The 24,095-nt window shown below is 32.3% G+C and overlaps 1 protein-coding gene across 1 annotated transcript; it reads right to left on the bottom strand.

The window, feature by feature from the left end:
- Positions 1-18,195: 18,195 nt before the first annotated feature.
- On the bottom strand, positions 18,196-21,615 carry LOC110428597 (MLO-like protein 13). Its single transcript, XM_089785669.1, is given in 15 exon segments — positions 18,196-18,267; positions 18,711-18,917; positions 19,013-19,053; positions 19,141-19,190; positions 19,261-19,349; positions 19,461-19,535; positions 19,690-19,769; positions 19,862-19,910; positions 20,083-20,112; positions 20,114-20,200; positions 20,305-20,516; positions 20,902-20,925; positions 20,928-20,958; positions 21,497-21,579; positions 21,582-21,615. Coding segments are annotated over 15 exon segments (1,164 nt in total).
- Positions 21,616-24,095: the final 2,480 nt, after the last annotated feature.

Genomic DNA, 24,095 nt, shown 5'->3' with positions numbered 1-24,095 from the left:
TTCACATAGGGATATAGTGTTTTGGTTAAAATAGATATTTTTGTAAGATGAGTCAAGAACCCTTATAAATAATTTAGGATTCTAGGTTAGCAATTCAACCCATTGAAATAAGTTAAGGAAGAGAGGTAAGATTTAGATGAAGTGTGAGGGATATTGTAATCCTAGGCTTGCTTGATATGATATTTATTTGAGCATTTATTATTTTGATTTTTCTTAGTTTAAATTTGCAAATTTAGTTTTATTTAATATTATTTTGATATTGTTTGAATAAGATTAATTTGTTATACTTTTAGTATTTAGTAAACTTTTAGATCAATTTCCTATGGGATCGATACTCTACTTGTTAATATATTGTCTATTCGATACGTCTACTTGTATAGTAGAATTTTAACTGATAACTTACTCATCCAATTTCATAATCCATTTTCATAACATTGTAGTCACCACATTCACCTTTACACATAAGTGTATCTAATGGTCCGCACTAGCACATTTGCTTTGTTGGTTTCCCTAATATTCCACATCACATTTATTTAGGTGGGTATCTATCAATCCATGTAAGCATCAGTTTAGACATGCACCAATCGTAATATTCACTAATAATGGGGAATTATTGTCTTTTCATAAATCATGAAGGAATAGATCCAAATTGTTGACTCTTTGTGTTTTTTATGATAACAAAACATTCCTTATTCATTGGTATCCAACTTCGTACTTAAATGTGTAGAATAAAGTTTAATTCTTAATAAATTTGATGATTAAAGGCAAGTCAAAAAGCTTGCCCACTTAGAAGATGAGTTAATTAGTTAAAGAGGAAAAAAAGAAAGGGCTTAATGAAAATAGATCATTATTAACTGATTAACGAGAAGCCTTAATCAGTTAAGGCAAATTTGGATGTTATCTAAAAGTGAGACAAAAAAGCCTTAATTAGTTAGCGTAAAACTTAACTGATTAATAGGGTACTGAAAACAAAACACAGGAGCTTGTTAATCAGTTAAGCAAAGAGGCTAAGCGGTTAAAGCTCAAGCTTGAAGTACTAAGAAGTGCTAAAATTCAAGTTCAAAGAGTAGTTGACCGTTACAGGGAGCCAAATGAGGAAATTCAAGTTTGAAGATTTCTTAATTAGTTAAATCTCATTGTAATCAATTAAGTAGGAAGGGAGAGAAGCTTTAACCAATTAAGAGGAGTATTAATCAGTTAAGTGAAGGTTGGCCAAAAATAGTGCACGAAGAGGTCTTAAAACATAATGTTTTTAATCAATTAAAGTTTTCTTGAACTAGTTAACGCAATGAAAAGAGCTGTCAGACAATGCAAGTCTAAGAAGGCTTAATCAATTAAAGCCTACGCTTAAGTGATTAACAAAACACTATCTACCTATTTGAATTTATGCACTAGAAGACAAAAATAAAGACTAGAACAAGGCCAAAACTGTTTCTAATAGCCAGATTTTGTCTCCAATGGCCAAAATTGATTTGTCAAGTATAAATGGCATATCTAACTGTCAAAATAAAGTAGAGAAGCTATTTAGAGAGAGAAAAAGACAAAAAGAGTAAAAGCCTTCTCTTTGCAAGTATACTCCATTTCAATCCTTTAAAAACTTGTTTGGGCTTGAATTTGTATTTCTTAGATCAGTTAGGTGATCAATTGATCAATTGTACTTAATCTTCTCCTTATTTCTTGATTAATTATAGTGTGCGATGCACTTTAAGAATTGTCATAAGGATTTAAAGCTTAGGTTAGAAGCTCACCTTAGAAAAGCTTGGTGCAAGTTGTAATTTTACTGGTTTAGTGAAGTTTGGATTGAAAATCCTTAATTGGGAGATTAAGATAGTAGATGTAGGTCAAAGGGATAGAACCACTATAAATATTTAAGTTTTGTCCTTTTTTTTCTACCTTATCTTTACTTGGTGTTTTTCAACTTCAAGAAGTTTTAAGCTTTCTTTTTCTAATTGCATAGGTATTTTTCAAAGCTTAAGAGCTGATTATAAAATATCCCTTAAGTGTTATTCACCCCTTCTAACACTACTTTAGGACCAACACAAATGTTGCACATAAGAAAGATAAGGAGTGTTGTCATGATTTAATGAATTCATCTTAGAATATTCAGAAGGTTGTTGACAACCAAAAGTCCAAAAAAGTTTTGAAAAATTGATTGCGACTTAAAGTTTCAATTCATACTACTAAGTTGTGTGCATTTCAAGGTATTACCTTTATAGCTTACAAACAATGTAAGGATTCAATTAATCACGGCAATTTTGTTGAAATCATAAAACAAATTGCTTCTTACAATGAGGAAGTAACTTCAATTGCCTTGGATAATGTCCCTCAAAATGCCTTTTATATATCTCCTTAGATTCAAAAAAAGATTTTGGCTTTTTATGCAAGTAAAATCCAAAGTTTCATTTGAGAAGAAATTGGTGATTGAAAGTTGACTTTTTGTAAATGAATCACGAGATGATGCAAAAAAAGAGAAAATGGCTATTGTCTTCAGATTTGTTGATAAAGAAGGCTTCATTTGATAAAAATTCTTTGATTTGGCTCATATGGAGGAAACTAATGCTTTTACTCTGAGCGAGAAAATTTGTAGTGTTCTTGCTTTTGATAATCTTAGTAGTGAAAATATCCAAGGGCAAGGATACAATAGAACAAGTAACATGTGAGGTGAATGGAAAAGATTGAAAGCATTATTTTTAAAAAAGTACCCATTTCCTTATTACATTCATTGTTTTGCTCATCAATTACAATTAATATTGGTAGTAGCATGCAAAAATGTTATTCCTATTGAGCATTTTTTCTCCCAATTGGCTTTCATTATTAATGTTGTTCATTCCTTAGCAAAAAGAAAAGATCATTTGTAAATTGTTCACACAATTGAGATTATAGAATTGGTTTCTACTGATGAGCTTGAATTGGAAAAGGAAAAAATCAAGTTGGCTTATTAGAAAGGGTAAGTGATACATGATGGGGCTCTCATTTGAGGTATCTTCATAGTTTACTTGATTTATGGAATTTGACTCTCAAAGTCCTAAATGAGATAACTAATGAAAGTGGCACCTTATCCTAAAGTGCCTCAACTGATGGAGCTTATAATTTGATGTCACGACCCAAATTTGGAGTCGTGATAGATGCAAGGGTATCGATAAGAGTGACCCTCTTAACCTATGCAAGCCTAGGATAGTAAATGATTCAAACACTCATATGTGCCTTGTGGGACTTATTATCATAAAATCATTTCAAAAAAAGTAAAAACATGATTCCATTGTATATCAGAAAATATCATTAATATCTACACGTGAGCATGCCCATAATGTGGAAGCAAGATAAATAATAATCCATGTATAAGCCATTGATTGATGAATACAAGCATAAGCCTCATGGCAACCATCCATAATATTAATTATTACATATCATAATCAGAATAAAAATCCATAATAGTCAAGTACGACAAATTAGACCAAACCAAACCCAACGAAGTACAACTCAAGTAAAAAGGCTGATGCCTACCAGAAGCCATGAAGATCACCTACCAACACTGACTTTAGAGATAGCTCCTCCCTAAAGACAACGAGCCAAACAGCCTACTAATATGAAATAACAACTGCATCTTATATGTGTGAATTATAAATAACTTCATGAGCAAATACGGGAAGAGGAACAAGCTAATGGGAAAGAGTAGCCAAATATGTAATTAAACATTTTTCAAATGTTTGCAAACCTTGCCTTTCCAAATGCAGCCATAAATTGAATCTCACTTTTCTAAGCGTCATCATATAACAATTCCACTTTATCAAGTGTACCAAATATCCATATGGTCTCCAAGTCTGTTATCTTTGAAATGAATCAAGGACTATTTAATCCCATAGTTTCCAAGTCTATTGTCTTTCAAACGAATCGAGAAACATATGTCCATAATAACTACAAGATCGTTATCTTTCAAACAAGACAAGGATGGCAAGATGTTTTTGTTAAACATTATTTGTAAAACATTTATAAGCCTTTAAAAAAATATTTAATATTGGAAACCAAATCAAGAAGTTTGGGTACAATCGAATTAAACATTAATTTAAAAGCATTTAAAACATAAATCTAGGTTTTCAAGGTCTATTTCTAAAACAAACACATTTGCCTCTTTGTAAAACCTTTTGAAGACGTTCGAGTTTCAAAATTAGCTCGATCTATCGATACATAGGTTTCATGTATCGACAGATTGTCCTCTTTATAGATAGGTTGGCCCAATCTATCGATAGATTTTAAAGTTCTTTTTTTAAATGGGCTCCATGCATAAGGCATTTTTGAGAATATGCCTTCTCATAATTTTAACTATTTTTAGCCAAGAGAATTAAAATTTAGACAAACGTATCCTTAATGAAATCAACCCATTTGTTTGGCTTTGTGCCTCAACCTGAAACCTATTAACATGTATGTTTATAAGGTCCACAACTCCTCAGTTCCCATCGACAGACCGTGCAATTCCTCAGAAGCAATTCTGTCGAAAGCATTCCTCGCCAGTTCAACTTTCGAGCATTTTCATAGTGGTAGAAGTATTTTGGAGTAGTTATTAGTCGTATAAAGGTAGTTCACATATTAAGCAGTAAGAGGAAGTTCACAATACGCAGAGAAAGGTATAATATATTTTTATTTTATTTTGAACCATGTGGAGAAATGGTTATTCTTCATGTTTTTTATTTTTGGTTTTTAAGCATAAACGTATACATATTGCTTGTTCATATTGATATTCTTGTTGTTTGAAATTGTTGAATATAAACATGAAAGTGGTATTGTTGGTTTTGTTAGGGTCAAAAGGTGACCAGGCATGCATGACTGATTGATATGTATGCATTATGACCATTTAATAGGAATTGGTTTGAGGGTTTAGATATTGCATGACTGAGGGCTTGCTTACGTGGTTGGCACCTTGTGCATGATTAGATTTTGGCATGAGGTCACTTAGGGTGTGTGTCATTGCATAAGGGTTTAACATTGCATGACTAGTTGATATGATTGCATGACATATTGATAGGTCATTGCATGATAGCATGACTAGATTTTGGCGTGGGGTTAGGGTATGCATGGTTGCATTAGGATTTAACATTGCATGATTGGTTGATAGGTCATTACGTAACTTATTGATATAAAATTGCATGACAGCATGACTGGATTTAAGCATGGCGTCACTTAGGGTCTATGTGATTACATTAGGGTTTAACATTGCGTGACTGGTTGATAGGTCTTTGCATGACTGGTTGATAGGTTATTGCATGAATATCGTTCAAGCATGGTGTCAGTTAGTGATATCATGATTCGATTAGTTGTTCTTTACATTACATGACTTGTTTATAGATTATTGCATGATTTAATGTTAGTAATTATGTGACTTATTAATAAGACATTGCATGACTTTTTTGTATGAAATTGCACGATTGTCATAACTGCATAAAATTTATTTGTATGGCATTACATGACTGACATTGCATTTATTCTATATTATTTTGGGTCAACTGTAATGCTTTAACATGCATATGTTGATTTACTTAATAATCCATGCTTGACACTTGCATTAATTATTCTGTTTCAGGGCTATCTAAAAATAGTTAAAATTATTGTGAGGGTTATTTTTGGAGTGAGATTCTAAAAAGGGCTATTTCTCATAAATTTCTCTTATTTTTTTTGTTCATCTACAATGATGGTATTAACATGACTAAAATAGGAATGGTATTTGTTTTACGTTGCAGATGGTCAGCACAGGAATAGAGCAAGATAATGTGAAATCTTTGCTTTGTGTGCTAATGCACCGATAGGGATTTAACGTTGGCATTAACATCCATTGTAAGTGGTCGCATTTGCATGTGATACGTGAGATGCTGTGTAAAGTAAATGAGTTGGAAACCTTGAAGAGAACATGCTTTGGGCATATGATGGATGTCAAATCAGAGAAAGTTTATTCTGTGCAAGTCTCATGCACAACCTAATGCTGCGCAAAATCAATGAACCCGGTGCCACTAAGGGTGAGTTATGGTTTGCCATAGGCAAAATGAAGGCCTAGTTTCAAAGAGGGAGTTTTGCTAGGTGACAGGACTAAAGTTTGGTGTCCTACCAGCCCTTATTGTCAATCTTTACAAGGTCATCCCTAGAAAAATTCACCAGCGATATTGGGGATTGCGGAACAAGTGAAGATACAATAAGTTTTAAAGATGTTTAAGGGAAGGCAGTTTCAACAGGAAGGAGACGTAACCAAGATGGCCTTCGTCTTGATTACGAGCAATGTTTTATTCGATCAAGACTACAGACAATCAGTGATTCCATGGTTGTTGTCATTGGTCGAGAACATCGATGATTGGAATGCATTCCCATGGGGCACATACGTTTGGTGTCTGACCGTCAATTACTTGATTAGGGGTTTCGAACCTCCAGTAGTGAGAGTAGTAAAAAAGAAATGTTACCACCTTTATGGATTTATATGGGCGTTTCAAGTAGTGTGCCATACCCTAATGTTTACCATTATTCTTTTCGCATAAAATTTTATGAGGTGAGTAAAAAATGTTTCACAATTGATGTGCAGTTTTGGGGGTTGGAAGCAATTCCTGAAATCTGAAGCTTGTTTGGAAGGCAGTACCAGTTTGGACAGGTTTGCCTAAGAATGTTAAAATGGCAGTGTGACGAGAGGCCTATAGGCTTCTATGCCAATATTGTAGGTTCGGAGAGAGAAGGCAAGGTGAGTGAAGAAACCATATTCTTTTATTTTATTAAATTTTATTTTTATTGTCATAGGGTAGCTAGGGTTAAACCTAATGGTAATGTATGTTTTGGTGCAGTTATGCACAGTTAGGACGTTGGAGCCAACTACAGAAAAGATGTTGACTGCATATTGGGTTTGGGTCGACATTGAAGTCAATATCTCTGAGGGGCAGCAATACATTCCATTATGGAAGTTGGAGGGTTGGTTAGAATTCGATCCCCAACAAAGGAGGAAGATAATGGACAACAAATAGAAAAGTACAATAAGATGAGGCGTTAAGCGAAAATGCACTGCGGACTAGAAAGTCCATTCCCAGTTCGCTACTGGTGAGGCCTCGGGTGTTGCAATATTCTAGCCTAGAACTCAATACTAGGACTTTATCTAAGACTAACTTTCATTCATATTCAAGTAATCTAAGTTCAATCATCAAAACAACAGTATGTGTAGTCACACATTAGACATCAACTCAATAAAAACCATGGAGCATTAGCCTAAGACAAATAAATCACCTATTGTTCTCACACTAGAAAGGTCTGATACACAGAGTCACCAACCACAAAAGAAAGGGTAGAACTTCATTAGTTACCAATATCTAGCGAGTCTTGAGAAATTACCATTATCGGCTTAAGCTGCAACTCATTGTGCACAATAGCTAGTGTCTACTATCACTAGCTATAGGTCCTTATCTCAATAGGCTCCATCAATCACAATCTAAACAATCCAATGTTCAAAATTCAGTTTAATCAAAAAGGTGAATCCAATCACCAACATATCATGGAGGTTGAGACATAACAAATCAGAGTCAATCAACCATATCAATAATCTCATAACTAAATGACCATAAAAACCATGGCATTATCAAGGAGAAATCAATTCTCATATCAACATTAAAACCATCAATCATACATCAATCATAGACAAATGGGATATTTGAGATGAAAAGGTTTGAAAGGCTTATTCCCATGCTCAAAAGTAATAGATAGTAGACATATATACATAGTCTATATCTTTCATCAAAGCATATTTGCAAACCATTGTTCACATCACAAACTCTTTGAAATTCATTTATATGTAAGGCTGTAGAATAGGTGTGCTTAATTATATTAAGATAATTAAAAACACCACATCTACCTACCTCTATAAAGTAGACCTAGCTCTTTTGCCTTTTCGTCGAACACTTTTTTTTCCAAAAACTCAAACTTCCTCCACAACACCTATCACAAAGTTTCCATCATTATTCCACAAATATTTTCTAGCAATCTTTTAATCCACAAATCAAAAACTATTAGCCTTGAGTTATATCATGTTTTAATTTGACAAAAATCACATGTTATCTTGAACTTAATGTCAAGTATTTGAAATTATCTCAAATATATTTTTAATCCCATAATGTTACATAATTGTTTGAAAAGCCATTCATCATTAGAAAACATCATAAAAGCTTTCAAACAATGCATATTTAGGTTAGAAAGCAAAAGCAAACACACCTTGAAATGTTATTTGATTGTAGGAATAAGGTAAGGAAGAAATAGCTCAAAGGAGGTGCCAAAAAGCTAAGGAAATCTCAAGATACAAGTCAAGAGTCGATCTTAAAGAAGCTCAAGCCGATCAAAAGGCAGAAAGAGTGCAAAACTTAAAGAATATAAAGCCATAGTTGACCTTGAAGTGCCTATAGCTGACCTTGTTCTAGAAAGCTCAGGAAAATGAACATTTGAATAGATATAGTTGACCCTAGCTTAAGTATAGTCAACCTTAGCTTGAGTATTGTTGACCCTAATAAGTCAAAAACATGAAAAAGTGGACTTTACTCAAACATAATTGACTATAGAGAAGGCATAGTCAACTATAGTAGCTCAAACTTGCAAAAATCATGTTCTCGAGAATTTGATTAAGTAAAGGAAGGTTATACTCGACTATGGAGCCCCAATTTGAGAAATCTGAAGAACATAATTCACCCTGAAAGCATTGTAGTCAACCTTTAAGTTTTAGCAATGGTCCAATATAATTCAAACTTGTTTTTAATGGCTCTAAACTTTAGACCAACTATAAGTACCCATATTTAAGCTATTTGGAAGCAAGAGAAGACTTAAGCTAAAGCTTTAAACCCAAGAGAGACCTTCAACAGCTTATTCTACTCTTTAGGTTCATCTTAGTCTTCCACCAAGCTTACAAAAAAGTTGAATACTTGCTTTTTTTGAGCTAATATTTCCTTTCTTATTACACTCAAGCTTAAACTCCTAGCACCTAGCCTCTGTAAAGCTTTTTCTTGCTAAACTTTGTACTCCATTGTAAAGGTTCTAGCTTAACCTTGAAAAGCTATTTGTGAGGGTTTGTGGTTAAGCCCATAAAAACCATTGTTCTTGGGTTTTCCTTTATCCCGTGAAAATGCTTGTAAGGGTTTGGCTTGATTTCATAAAAAGCATAGTGAGGGTTCGCTTGATCTTGTAGAAAGCTCATTTCCCTTAGTGGATTTGAAATTCCTTGATATTCCAAGAGAGTAGATGTAGGCACTAGAGAAAGCCAAACCACTACAAAAATCTTATGTCTATTTTTAATTTTTTTGCATTGCGATTTATTGCATGCATTTAGTTTAGGAAAATATTCTATCTTGATTCATTATTTTTTCTTGCACTTGACATAGGAAAATATGTTTACTTTGATTTATTATTTGTTCATTACTTGACTTAGGAAAACATTTTTACTTTGATTTATTATTTATTCATTACTTGATTTACGAAAATATCTTTACTTTGATTTATTATTTGTTCATTTCAATTTATTATTGAAAATTTGTTTAGGAAATTACTCACCTTATTTTTGACACAAGATGAGATTTTTGGTTGCAAAAGTTTTGGTTTTTATACTTAGGGAGGCTTTTACATTAACAGTAGCTAATCTAACTCTAACTAAAGGATTTAAACTATCACTAGCTAAAGTGAAGAACAACTTTACCTTGTTGAGGTTGAGAGTTCCAAAACCAACTCAAAACCTAAGCTTTTCATGAACAAAACAATTTTCTCAAAATCCATAAATTTGTGGAAATCAAACCTTAAGTTTAAAGGCTTAAAACAAAAGAACTTTACCTTCCAAAATATTTATAATCAAAATCCAAGCTTGAAGCTACCTTTTTAATGCTTGAAATCCAGGGATTTATTGAAGATGAGAGTTGAAAGAAAAGAGGAACAAGATGGCCAAGTTTTCAAGGAAAAACTATGTTTTTCCAAATTGGGAAAAGTTTGAGGTTTTAGGGTTTTTAAATAAAGGTAAAAAGACCAAAATAATCTTTTTTTTTTCAAATCTGCACTTAATCTATTGATAGATCATACCAATTTATTGATAAATTTGGTTAAGATTGCTATTTATTAATAAATTAGCTTAATTTATCGATAGATGTTCTTCAAAAACCTTTTTTTGTTTGATCTATCAATACATGATGAACATGTATCGATAGATTTGGTCTAGAATAGAATTTTAAAGTTTAAAACAATCCCATTTGATCCCTAAAATCCTAACATTCAAATAAACACCTTTGGTTATCAAAGCATGGAATTTCTAGCAATATAGTCTAGAATTTAAGTTCAAAAACATTAAATAATAACTCACCAAGTTAGATTACAAATCTAACCTAATTTAAGAAGTGGGGTTTCACATTTGATGACCACATTTGAATTTATTTTTGTTACCTTTATTTTTATTTTGACATGACAAAATTTATTGAACTTAATGAGCTTTGAAAGTGAAAGACATTTTTAAGTATGAAGAAAAATTCAAAGGATTATTAAAACTAAACTTAATAGAAAAATATATTGAAACACTTTACTTGTTTGAACATATTTTTAATATGGATTATTATGCTCTTAATCTTCTCAAAAGTCTTTTGTTTTCAAAATTAAATGTGCCAGCCCAAGGATCATGTTTTCAAAAGAAGTGACTTGATTTTTAAATGAAAAAGTAGCAAAATATATTTCTTCAATTACAGGACGAATTGATTCTGGAGAAGAAGTTAAGGCTCAAGCAAAGATTGATAGTGAAGAATTGATTCTGAGACCAAGACAAATAGGTTTTTGAAAAATAAAAGCTACAGACCTTGTGAAGAACTAACACCTAAGAAACAAAGAATTGATTATAGAGAGATAGAAGGTAGAAGGAGAAAAGCAAGGAAGAAAGAATTGATTCTACAAGGAGAAGAAGTAGGTTTTTAAAGCACCAAAAGTATAACTTAGAAACTTGGTGACCAAGAAAGGCATGGCACAACTAGACAAAAGTGGAGCAGCAAAGTTCAAGTTTGAATTCAAATTTTGGTGCCAATCCACAGTGAAGAATTGATACCTTAAGGAAAAAGAATTGATTCTCCAAGATTGTAAAGGTGTCACCTTTGCGCTAGTTATAGAAAAAGCAATACCTTAGAATAAAAGAATCAATTCTTCAAAAACAAAAAACTACAGACTTTGTGAAAAATCAACAATTCAACTCTAGAGAATCGATTCTACAAAAGCAATAGAATTGTACAAGTTGGCTTGAACATACAAAAAATTATTCAAATCTTACTCTAACAGGAAAAAAAATCTTAGAGGCTATAAATATACATCTTGAGGATGTTAAAGCAAGAAGAGAATAGGATTTTGAAAGATTTTGAATCATCCTTAAAGAGGAAAAGAGTGAAAAAACAAGAGCAACAGTTGTGACCAAAAAATTCCTACCTTTAAGCAAGTAAAGAGCCTAATGTTCATATCTTTACCCTTCAACTGATCTTTCTTGAGCGTAGACCTTCCTTGATCATTTTTATCTTTGTGAAAGCTCACACCTTTCTAAGCCAAAACTTTGTTATCCGCTTTTCTAAAGGTTTATAGTTTGTGGTTCACTTGAATCTATTGTTGTATTGGTTATACCTTTAAACAAAATGTAAAGGAGTTTTGCTTGCTCCTTTAAAAGGCTTATTCTTGTGTAAAGGTTGTGCTTTAACTTAAAAAGGTAGTGTCTTAGCAAAGGTTATGCTTGATCTTGTAAAAGGCAAGTTGTAGAAGTTACTCCTGATTTTGCAAAAGGCATATTGTAAAGGTTACACTTGACCCTATTGAAAAGGTAAGCTGATAGAGGATTCAAACTCTTTGTGCTATCAAAGAAAAGGGAATAGGCATTGGAAGGTCAAACGTATATACAAATCCTGCTAAGTCCCTTATTACTTTGCTGTTTTTTACTTTCTCAGTTCATGCTCTGTTCTATTGTTTTAATCTTTCACAATTGAACTACTTTTTGAAAAATGGGAAATTTTTACTTAACAATCAACTCACCCCTCTTAGTAGTTGATAACTCTATTATATAGAGTTATTTTGACTCATTTTGGGAGCTTAAGTAGCTAGATCTTTGAGATTTTATGTTCGAATTTTAGCATTATAGGTGTTTTTTTTAGTTTAAGTTTGATTATTTGTTAAGTGATAAATTTAAGTTATTTTAGTTAAATTTTAGGTTATTTTATTAAATTACTTTAAGAGTAGTTATTGCTAATTTCTCCTATGGCTTTTGAGGAAATTGATGAAAAAGACTCATTTGATGAAAATCAGTGCAAGTATGGTGATAGCTTCATTCATATATGTTTCAATTTTTTGACCATATCTCTTTCTAAAAAACTCCAAATGAGGTGATTCTTTGACCAATCAAATTATAAGAAGAAGGGAAACAATTTTTATGTTCACCAATTGGCCCAGTTATGATTGGATCATGGTCAAAACATTTGTCAATTCGGACCACTGCAGCAGGATGTAAAGACTGAACATGATGCAGTATTGGAGCAAATCTTTCAATCCAGAAGTCCAATTGATGTGATTTTTAATTCATTGGAAAGTTAAGAGACAGGGATAAAACTTTTATGTTTACTACTTTGCCAGTTTCTAACATATCAGGGTGAAACTCATGTTTGAAGTTGATAGACTGCCACAGCGCTGGGGAACAAGGCTGCAGCGTTGATGAAAGGAAGCACACATACAAAATTCCAGAGAGCTCAGCGCTGCAGCGCTGGAGAAGTAGCGCCGCAGCGCTGCGCGACTTCCCTAAAAAATAAAGGACATTAACGGAATTTCGCAAAATTAGGTTATTTGGAGCCTATTTAAGGAGACTTTTTCAGAGATTTTTGAGGCAGCAAGAGAGGCAGCAGAGGAGGCAGCAAGCAACTATTCTGGAGATTTGGAGCCAAGAACAAAGCAAGGAAACAAGAGATTGGAGAGAGAATGAAGATCATAAATCTCTAACTATTAGTTTTCTCTCTTACCTTTGTGTTTTTTCTTATTTTCTTGACTTGGATTCATGGCTAAATTTCTTTGGATATTGTCTTTATTAGATATTATGAGCTAATTTATTTTTCTAGGATTGCAATTGAACTCACATATAATCTAGATTTTTAATCACTTTCTTGCTTATTTTCAATGGGATTTGAATTGTTTATTCCAATTTGTTCTTAATGCTTTTAATGCATGGCCACCAATTAAATTGATCTAGAAACCTAAACAAACTTGGAAAGGGAGTTTAGTGTAGACTAAAATTGGGATAGCATATGACATATTAAGTGATTTGCGTATAGGATAGGGATATACCTATAGGCCATATGTAGCCAAATTAGAGCCTGAACTTAATGAGTTTGTTTTAATTTCATTCACATAGGGATATAGTGTTTTGGTTAAAATAGATATTGTTATAAGATGAGTTGGAGACCCTTATAAATAATTTAGGACTCTAGGTTAGCAATTCAAACCATTGAGATAAGTTAAGGAAGAGAGGTAAGATTTAGATGAAGTGTGAGGGATATTGTAATCCTAGGCTTGTTTGATTTGATATTTATTTGAGTATTTTATTATTTGATTTTTCTTAATTTAATTCTGCTATAACTTAGTTTGATTTGATATTATTTTGATTTGTTTGGATAAGATAATTTACAATAATTTTAGTACTTAGTAAACTTTTAGATCAATTCCCTGTGGGATCGATACTCTACTTGCTAATATACTGTCTATTCGATACGTATACTTGCGTAGTAGAATTTTAACTGACAGTAGTTCTAGTTTAAGCTTATCTTTCCTAATAGGTTTTATTCTGCATCTTATGATAAATATTTTGGAAAAGGCAAATAATTTATGCGAACTTCTTCAGCGTGAATCACAAGACATTACTAGTGCAATGAATTTAGTAGCAACAACAAAGAAAGTTATTCAAAACTTTAAAGAAAATGGGTGGGATGTTTGTCTTAGGAAGTCATGTCTTTTTGTGAGAAACATGAGATAAAAATTCCTCATATGAATGGTCTTCATCAATAAGGTAAAAGCCGAGTACTGAATGGTGAGCAAATTCTGATGATGGATCATTATCAAATTTTTTTATTCATTGGTACTATAGATTCAGTGCTACAGGAGATGAATAGTAGATTTAATGAAGATAAAATGGAGTTGCTTGTTCTTAGCTCATCTTAGATCCTAAAGATGGATTTAAATTATTCAAGATTGATGACATCTACAACCTTGCTTAAAAGTTCTATCCCAATGACTTCACTCATCAAGAAAAATTACATATGATATATGATTTGTAGTATTTTGAACTTGATATTAGGCAAGATCCATGTTTGCAAAGTGTTTCAACTCTTTCAAAACTATGTTAGTTAATATCATAGATAGCAAAATCAGTTATATATTATTTCCTAGATTGTTTGGCTTGACTTATCTTAATTCTTCTAATTTCTATAGCAATTACAAAGTGTACATTTTCAGCCATGAAAATTGTAAAGACAAGGTTGAATAATAAGATGGAAGATAATTTTCTTACTAGTACACTTATCCTTTACATTGAAAAATAGATTACTAGGACCATAACACGGATGAATTTGAAAACATGAAAGCATGTTGAGCACAACTTACAATGTCTAATGTGAAATCTAGTGTTAGTTTTTTTTTCCACTTTATGTCTATTTGTATTAGTGAATTCAAAAATTTATAATTAAATTGTTAATGCAATTTAATGTTAATTTAATTTTACTTCAAAAGTGATTAATTTTTGTTTTTAATCGAACATTGACCTGATTCATTGCATTGTATGAGTACTCTTTAGCCACCCTTCATGCAAAATCTTAAGTCCGTCACTGGTTTTATGCAATAATTCAAGTATTAAGAACAATTTCAACATTAGAAAATGAATTTCTAATGATCACAATAAAAATGCAAGTTTTAAGATTTTCTATAGTTTTATCAATAATTGTAATCAATGCCAAATTAGACATAGCAAACATTCTTTTATAATTAACATGTCATGAATTCTGATGCCATAAATCAAGAAAATCATATAATTAGAAAAAATCATTTTATTCTTTTAATTACTAATAAAATGATTATGAAGATTCTTTTATTAATATAACCCTTTTCCATAGAAATTTGTTTATTGAACAGAACATGGTTGTCTTTGCAATCATACTTTATAGCATTTGAAGCAATATATCATGCCTTATTTTTTTCCAAAATAATAATTTTAAAAAATATTGTAACAAAATTTTATCTTGTTGCTATCGGTGCATTTTCCTTCTTCTTGAAAAAGTTAAGTCTTTCTTGAAGAGAACTTGTTTTCAATGATGCGAATATTTACTTTTTTATTTCTTGAATTTTTAGGCATTGGCAAAAAGATCTTTTATTTTTTTGCGGACTTATTGGACTATCTTTCCTCCATCTAATGAACATTTAACACGAGTCTTTCTCATGCTTCTTGCAATATTACTTTTCAATTAAAAAATGACTCACAAGCTCCTTAAAAGACAAATCCCTTTCTTATGTATTGAGGGTTCTCTCAAAGTCTTTCCATGATGATGCAATTTATCAAAGTTCAAGGGCATAACAATAGATTCATGCATATTCAATTTATAAAGTTTGAAGATATCAAGAATCATTTCAATTTTAGCAAATTGATTAATTATAGGTTTATTATCAACGATCTTATACTTAATAGATACATAGTTGTAACAACAAAACTCTATTCAAATATGTAATAATTAGGATTTAACACAATTCACGCACATCAAATCAATTAAGGAAAGCAAACTTATTTGGTAATAGGGTGAAAATTTGTTTTGTTACTTTCTTTGTCAACATCAAACCCAATTTTATTTCACAAAATCAAAAGCCAATTTCTTTAGTGTTCCACTTGCAGCAATCATTTGTTAAATCGAAATAAAACCTTAAAATTATTAGAACATTGGATTAAAAAATTGAAAATATTAGTAAATGGCTTCAAGGTGTGCATCTATATCACTTTTCTTAAAGTTATATTCACCCTACCAATTATTTATTTAGGTGTGGAAAAAGGTTACAACTGATAAACCTTGAGGATATAACAAAGTTGTGTTTTGCACTAATTATAAAGTTTTTTGTTGATCCACATTAAGAAAATCAAAGAATCTTATTATAGATGCCCAATTCTGGTTAACTATTATTTTTAAAGTACTATTTATAAGAAAATTACATCAAGGATGTTCCAAATGTAAAAGAGCCCAGGAGCATTCCGAGAACAGAAGCGCCTGGGGTGTTCCAAGCATGGAAGCACCCAAGGTATTCCAAGTTTGAAGCATCAGGTTGTTCTAAGTGTAGAAGCGTCTAAGGGTGTTCCAAGTGTGGAAGCACCTAAGGGCATTCCAAGCATAGAAGCTCCCAAGGCCGTTCCAAGCGTAGAAGCGCTTAGGGGTGTTCTGAGTACAGAAACGCCTAGGGGTGTTCCAAGCATGGAAGCTCCCAAGGCATTCCAAGCATAGAAGCGTCTAGGGGTGTTCTAAGCGCAAAAAGTGTCCAACGGTGTTTCGAGTACAGAAGCGCCCAAAGGTGTTCCAAGCGCAGAAGTGCCCAGAGGTATTCCAAGCATAGAAGGGCCCAAAAAGCGTTACAAGCACAAAACACCCAAGAATAAGCATGGATTTGCTATTTGTACGGGGAAGTGAAAGTAACTCAGAATAAGTAGCACAGTTCATGAGTTACCTTCATATTTGGAATGTTCTAAAGAGTTTGGCTTGGTGGCTTAGACATGGAGATGGTTAAGAGGAAGGACTTCCTCTTACTTTAAAGTACATGTGCTTTACCCCTTTTTCTTTCCTTACTCCTTAAATATACACGTGACGCACTATCAAATGCCACTACTCCATTTACCCAAAACTTACGTCCACTACCCAACTACATAATCTTTCTTTTAATATCCTGTAAACTGTTCTTTAACTGTTCTTCCATAACAAGTACGTTCTCCCATGGTTGAACATTCTCTCCTAACAACTCCTAAGAAAGTGTTTTTGTTCAATATAAATGTGAGAGCCTTAAAAGTTGGAAGGAGGAGAGAAATTATTAGAAACCTAGCAATAATTGCACTAAAAAGCTCTCTCAAGACTCTTCCACACAATCATTCTATTCAGTCTTTTCTCATTCGCCGTTGTCCACCTGCTCTTTCTACCTTTTCTCATCCCACACCACCTGCCACCCAAAGTACTTACACTTCAAGGACTGCTCTAGTCTTCCTCTCTGTCGCCTCTAGCGCATCACGATTCACTCATTGCAGCACGTCCTCCCTCCCTAACCAAAAGAACCCTCTACACCTATTTATAAACATAAATATGTTTTTTTGTCTAGACACAAACTTTTGACAAATATAACAATATGAACAAATTAACATAATCATTCAAATGACTTTCTTCTTTTCGTTCTGCCATTATTATTGCTGAAAATGTTTAATGTACATACATGTAACACCTGTTGCAACAGTCAATGAGAGAGAATTCAACAAAGAATTATCAGTTTCTTCTGCTTCTTGTTTGTATTATTCTTGTTCGGTTTGCTGCACTTACAACAGCTATTTGTTGCATTTTACAGTGTCCTATTTGGCATAATTTTTGGAAAACATAGAACTCGCTACTCCTAGGCCGAATCAGCTGCCGAAAAACACCGCTGTGGGGAACTTAAGTTGATAGTTTATGGGTTTTGTCTACTCACCGACAACTCAGTTATTGATTTTATATTTTCTTCGATATTCATCTATTGTTTCTCTTCAATTTGTATGCTTTGACATGATTCTTTGGTGATCCTAGGAACCTGTCCAACATGTGCACTAGAGGAGCCCCCCATGCTTGTCACACCTCGACGTCCCAGCCTCCAATTCCCCAAAGATGATAGCACATACTCATTAAACATGCCTTCCTTGAATTTGCTGCCCATCTTTGGCAGGGATGGAACAAAAAGAAAAATTCCACAGTGAGCCTTGGAATAAAGAGCATAAAATAGATTTTGCATACGAAAGAAAACAAATCCAGGAACATCAACCTGTGTGACAAGAGCATACAGAGGCAAGGTGATGTAACTGCAGAGAACTTGGACCATTACACTGCAGAAGCAGAGAAACAAGATCCAAATTTGTAAAACAAGTATTGATGGACATTGATATATAGTTTCAGATGTCGAGTCTTACCCCATTATAAGTCTAGGGATGATATAGCCCAATTTTTCCATGATGCATGAACGGAAACCATATGTGCACTTCACAAAAAGAAAAAAAAAAAACTTGAGTAAGATAGCTTATTTATTATATGGCCCAACAAGTTTTCTTTTTTTTTTTTTGCTTTCTTTTTCTTTTTTTTTTTAAAAAAAGGCATAATATTTTTATAAAAAAAACTCTTGAATTATGTATGAAAATTTAAATAATTTTTTTATTTTTTATTACATTCAATTAAATCTTTATATTTTTACTTAAAATTAAATTAATTTTTATGACCAATAATTGATTAATTGATGTGACAAATTAATATGTTATAATAGATGATAATTAGATATGCCGATATGACATGATGAAATAAATATATTAGAGTTTTTACTCATTGCATAAACACTGTATAAGTATAAAATTACAAGTGTTATTTTGATTAATAATTATTAGTTAACCGGTGATTGTAAAGATAGCATATTTGCTGATATTGACATACCAAGATCCAAAAGAAGAATGCAAGCTCAAAGGAATTTTGAAACAGAATAAAGTGAATCAAGTGAAGAACGATGCCAGGCCTATTAAACCAAAAGTGTTCATCAGAAGGTTTAACTTGTGCTCCTTCGCCCCGTTCCCTCTTCTCAATTTCATCCTGAGCTAAGCGAATCATTATGTGCTCTAACTTGGCGCCCACTAGAAGTAGAAGCTGTACAATTTCGTTTAACTTAAACCATTACCGTTACGTGAATTCATTCCTCAACTAAATCAAAATGAACCACTGAATGCAGCTAATCCACTTACAACTACTGGGAGAAACGATAACCAGAAATACGTATGCCATCCTGCTTAACACGAAATCCTTATAATCCCATTACTGAAATGTGAAACGAAAACTACATTCACCTCATTCGGATTAAGGGAAACATTACCTTTCACATTCAAGAGCAAAAACACCACCACAAATAGCCACAGGTACCAGCTATATATTGAATGATATTAGTAAAATAAAAAACTTTAACTATTAAAAGTTGCAATGTTGTTTAGATTACCTTATGCCAACGACCTTTTTGAAGTCCACTTCAAGTGTTCGCATCATGTACTTGTGAAAATTGAATTCCCTATTTGAAGGGCAATGGGCCTAGAAGGTGAGCAAAAGGGGTTATGAACGTCCTTCTCGTATAGCAAAAGCCCAGAAAAAAACACAAGACTCAAACGTAAAAGTACGTATGATTGATGATGGGAACCTAACCATGATGAAGCCTTCTCGAAGTGCTATGTAGTCTGACATGGTAACGGAGCCATAAAACTGTTTGAAAAATGAGATCTGCCAAAAAGCGACATAAGAAATTGCTGTCATATAACCAACAATGCCAGGTTTGCACGTTTGAGAAAGAAATGGGTGGCGATGAAAGCAAAATAACTCAATCATTCAAAGCGGTAATCGTACACATAGGAGAAAAATAGCTGTAAAGACTTACTGTCCAGCTCACAACTGCTGCCTTTCTCCAAAATCCTTGTGCATGTTGTTGAAATAACTTACGGTGATGATAGGTATCCTCTGCAGGACCGGAGAACAAAATTGATTCTCAATTCTCAGCCATATAACTCTAGTTAGCACATGGTGGATTTGGAAATTGTCGTTGGTGTTACCTATTCTACCTTCAGAAACCAATTTTTCCCATTTCTTCCATTCACGTATCTATACATATAAAACAAATAAAATTTATAAACTTTCTTCGTTTGAAGAGTTGAAGAAAAGCAGATGGTAAATTAAACAGCAGGCAATCTTGAGCTAAGCCAAAACGTTTTCTGAAATTAATAATCAAATTATAGTGCAGCGATTGTAAAAGTTTGCAAGTAGAGAACATCACCCTTGCTCCTCCAAGAACCATTGTAGTGACCGCAGAATATCACGTGAACAACTGCCAATACAAAGATGAAAATATGCAGCTGATGCAATGCTTCCAATGACAATAAGGGGACCTGACCCTGAGATAAGAAAAAGAAAAATCAGATTAATTAATTTGGAGCAAAACTCATATCAATCCCCCTCTGGAAGGGTAAGCTCATCTAGAGTTTCATTGGTAATATACCTTATGCGAACATTGCCCTGAACTACTTTCTGCGGGGAACAGGCGCCGTCTATTGTTTATAAGTTGAGGAGAATATTTCTCATGACCTTTTTTTTCACTATCCCTCTTGCATGGAAGCATATTGGATACCAAGTCATCTGGGATGCACATTCGACTTACTAGACCTTGCGAGACTGTTAATAGAAGGGAGATGAATCCTAAGAGCATCAGTTCTGTCAACAAACATCAGTAATTAACCCATTGGTCAGGCCAAAGCAGAGATAACTTACGAATTCAAGGCCTAACGAAGTTGGGAGGAGAGTAGGAATTATACATAAACATCTAAATTTCCAAGTGTAAATGCAGAAGAAAAAATAATGGAAATAAATATGGAACTGGCATGACCTCTTTCAAACTCCCTAAAACTGAACTCTGCTCGACAATATATGAACTCGGAAGTGTACTGTGGATTGAAGTTTACTTAATAGGTAGTCATAGAATATACTTGTATGACATGAGCTGCCTAACATTACACTCTAGGGAATCACAAGCATGATAATATAAAAAGCATATTGTGTATAGATGATGTTTCAAGAGAGAGCAAGGAAGCAAGCAAACCTTCCTTTAATTTTTGTAAAGCTTAAATAGTGCATCTTGTCTTTTATGCTTCAAAAACTGGATTGGCAAACACAAAAACAGATGGAAGATTTTCTTAGAAATATTTCAATATACTTCTAAGAAATATCGATCTGCATAATCATCTTGATATCAATAGTCAACAGTAATGCAATATACTTCTAAGAAATATTTCAATGTTCAACATATAATCAGACAAATTTTGCAGATGGTATAAATGTATCCTACCAGAATTCCCTCTAAATTAAAATGCTTCATGACTTATGAGCTACTCAAGTGTATAAAGTATGTAAAAAGTTGGTTTTAGCAACTTCAGAACAGTATTATGTTTGGGATATGAAGAACGAAAATCCATCGCGGAACCCTTGTCTCTTCTATTGTTTACCTTGAATTAACAGCACTTTTTGAAAAATAAAAAAGAACGAATATTTAATTGTACTTGTGCTTCCCTTCCCAGTACAGTTTGAAATTCCAGACAAACATTTTACTGAAAGAAATGAGTTTTGATACTTATCCTTGGAGAGAATACAATTAAGCAATCGGTAAAACCTGGACGAGCAAAGATTGTTTTGGATACCTTCCCAAGGCGATGAAGACCTCGTTCAGCAATAAGAGATATGAGGACAATGAGAAAACAGACAGAAGCAACCACCCAGGTTGTGAATACTGCAGAGAGCTGGACTCTTCTCCTGCCATGTCTTGATACAAGTCAATGTGCTTCAGTCCGGGTGATGAGACCACAACAAATAAGAAACAATAAAACACCCAAATGTCGCCTTGCTTGATGGTTGTTTTCATGAGTATATGAAAGCGAAAGAAGTGGAGGTGACAAAGAATAAGCATATACAAAGGTAAGGGAAAAGAATTTAACAGAGGATAAGTGAAACGGAAAACCCAAGAAACGTGCCGACGAATCAACCAAGAGACAAAAGAAAAGCATAAAAGTCAGATCAACTCCCAATGTTGATAGGATCACTTGACCTGGACCCCTCATATTGTTTCTTTTTCTTTGCAGAACAGCTGCACTAGATTCTAGTACTTGTAATAGAATTCTTGTGATAAGAAGAGACAAGTGTTGCAAATAAGTAGTGATATACTCGAAGTGACAGAAAGAAGATTGGAACAGTTTTGAAGTATTAAATGTCGTGGTAGGTGGAAAGAGAATAAGAAATAATAAATGTCTGAGTGAGAATAGGCTAGGCGAAAAGCTCTGAGTGAGAGTCTAGCAGTTCTGGAAAGTTTCCTTTTTGAGTTGTGAAGGTTCTATATATATAGTGTCAAAAAAAATAACAGTTACAAGAAGAGGTTTAATACACGTAATAAATGATATCATTAAACAGAGTTTTAATATTAGGTAACTGTTATTGAGAAATGTTGAATAATGGTTAAAAACTTATTATGTGACCATTGAAATAATTATATTTAAATAAGACTTGTTCTCGAGTAGAAGCTAAAAGAAAAGCTGTACATGAACAGGTACAAGAAAGGAAACAATACATGAACAGGTACAAGAGAAAAGGTTGTACGTGAACAAGTATTAAGAGAACAAGAAAAAAGCAAAAAATATTTACACTTCAGAAAAAGGTTAAGAGAGACCTCTTAACTACCTCCATATCTGAGCCACCAAGCCAAACTCTCCAGAACACCCAATACGAAAGTAACCCATGAACCCTGCACCTATTTCGGATTACTTTTCATTATCATCTGCTGTGAAATTGTTATTTTGTACAAATAAAGTTATTCTATCTATATTAATTATTCCACATGAAGTAATACTCCACTTATTCTAGTTATTTCTGCGTGAAGTAATGCTTCACTTATGATGGGTTGTTTCTCATTATTCTTTATATAATGTTACGCAATAAAATAATTTTTTTATAAAATAAGTATTAACCAAAACCGACTATCTACATTTTGTCCATAGCATAAGAATTTATTGTTAAAATTATTCTCATGTATTAATTTAAAAAGTTTTATTTTGTACTATAGCATATTGTATTATATCACTTTGAGTAATAATGCCCTTGGGCATACCACCTTAGACAGTAACACCTTAGCTAGTAATGCTTTAGGTAATAACATCTTATATTTTGTGTAAGATGTAATGCCAATATTTTTTTTTTTAATATTTGATTGATTAGTAATAATTTTTCATATAAATAAGATTTTTAAGATATTTTTTATAATATTTGATGATTACATAATAATAATTTTTCATATAAATAAGATTTTCAAGATACAAATAATAAAAGTCAATCTTTTTAATAAAAAACCCTGATTCCATGTGCTTTATAAATATGAAACTACTATGAATAATTTTCTGCATTCAAATTCAAAGTAAAGCAAAATAAAACTCAGAGCAAAATGCTATGAACAAGTAAGTTTTTCTTTATCTTGTAATTTCTTGTTTGATTTGTTCTTTTTTTTAAAGAAAAATGAATTTTTGTTACTTATCGCCCCCTGCATGAATTTTTTTTAATTAAAATATAGGAAAAAAAATTTATGCATGAGATGATATATATATATATATATATATATATATACATTCAAACAAATAAATAAATTATTTGGTTGTAGAAAAAATCACAAAGCAAAAATATTTATATTTCAAAGAAAAAAAACTGTTGAGGTTTTTTGTTATTTATATTTTTAATTGATTTTTTTCTCTTGAAGTCTAGTTTAATATTTCTATTTGTTCTTAAAAATTCTAGACTTGGAGTCACCATCTTTTGTTTTAAAATTTTTTTATTGAAACATTAGAAAGAAAGAAGTAAAGGCTGAAGTAAAAGAAGTAAACAAAGGTTGACTAACTTTTTTTTTTTTTATTGGCAACAAAAGTTGCAAGTTGCAATTTTTCGTTTTTTATAAAAAAAGAGAGCTTTTTTTTTGTCTACAAAAAAAGCTGCAAGTTGTAATTAATTTTTTTTTAAATTGAGCCTCTATTATATATATTTTTTAGTGAAGCTCGCACTTCTTCTTCTTTTTTTTAACTTTATAATTATAATATATATTTTTAAATATTATGTATATATATTATTTTTATTTTTTTATTTTGTATTTATTTTTTTTTGTTTTATTCATTGATTTTATTATATATTAATAATATATCATTTTGTTATTTTATTTTGTTGTTGTTTTATTATTATTATATGTATTTTTAATTGACAAATATATAA

The sequence above is a fragment of the Theobroma umbraticum genome, unplaced genomic scaffold, assembly GCF_002168275.2.
Source record: "Theobroma umbraticum cultivar Fairchild unplaced genomic scaffold, ASM216827v3 scaffold_60.0, whole genome shotgun sequence".
In the NCBI taxonomy this organism is placed as follows: Eukaryota; Viridiplantae; Streptophyta; class Magnoliopsida; order Malvales; family Malvaceae; genus Theobroma; species Theobroma umbraticum.
This window is presented reverse-complemented; position numbering and strand designations above follow the sequence as displayed.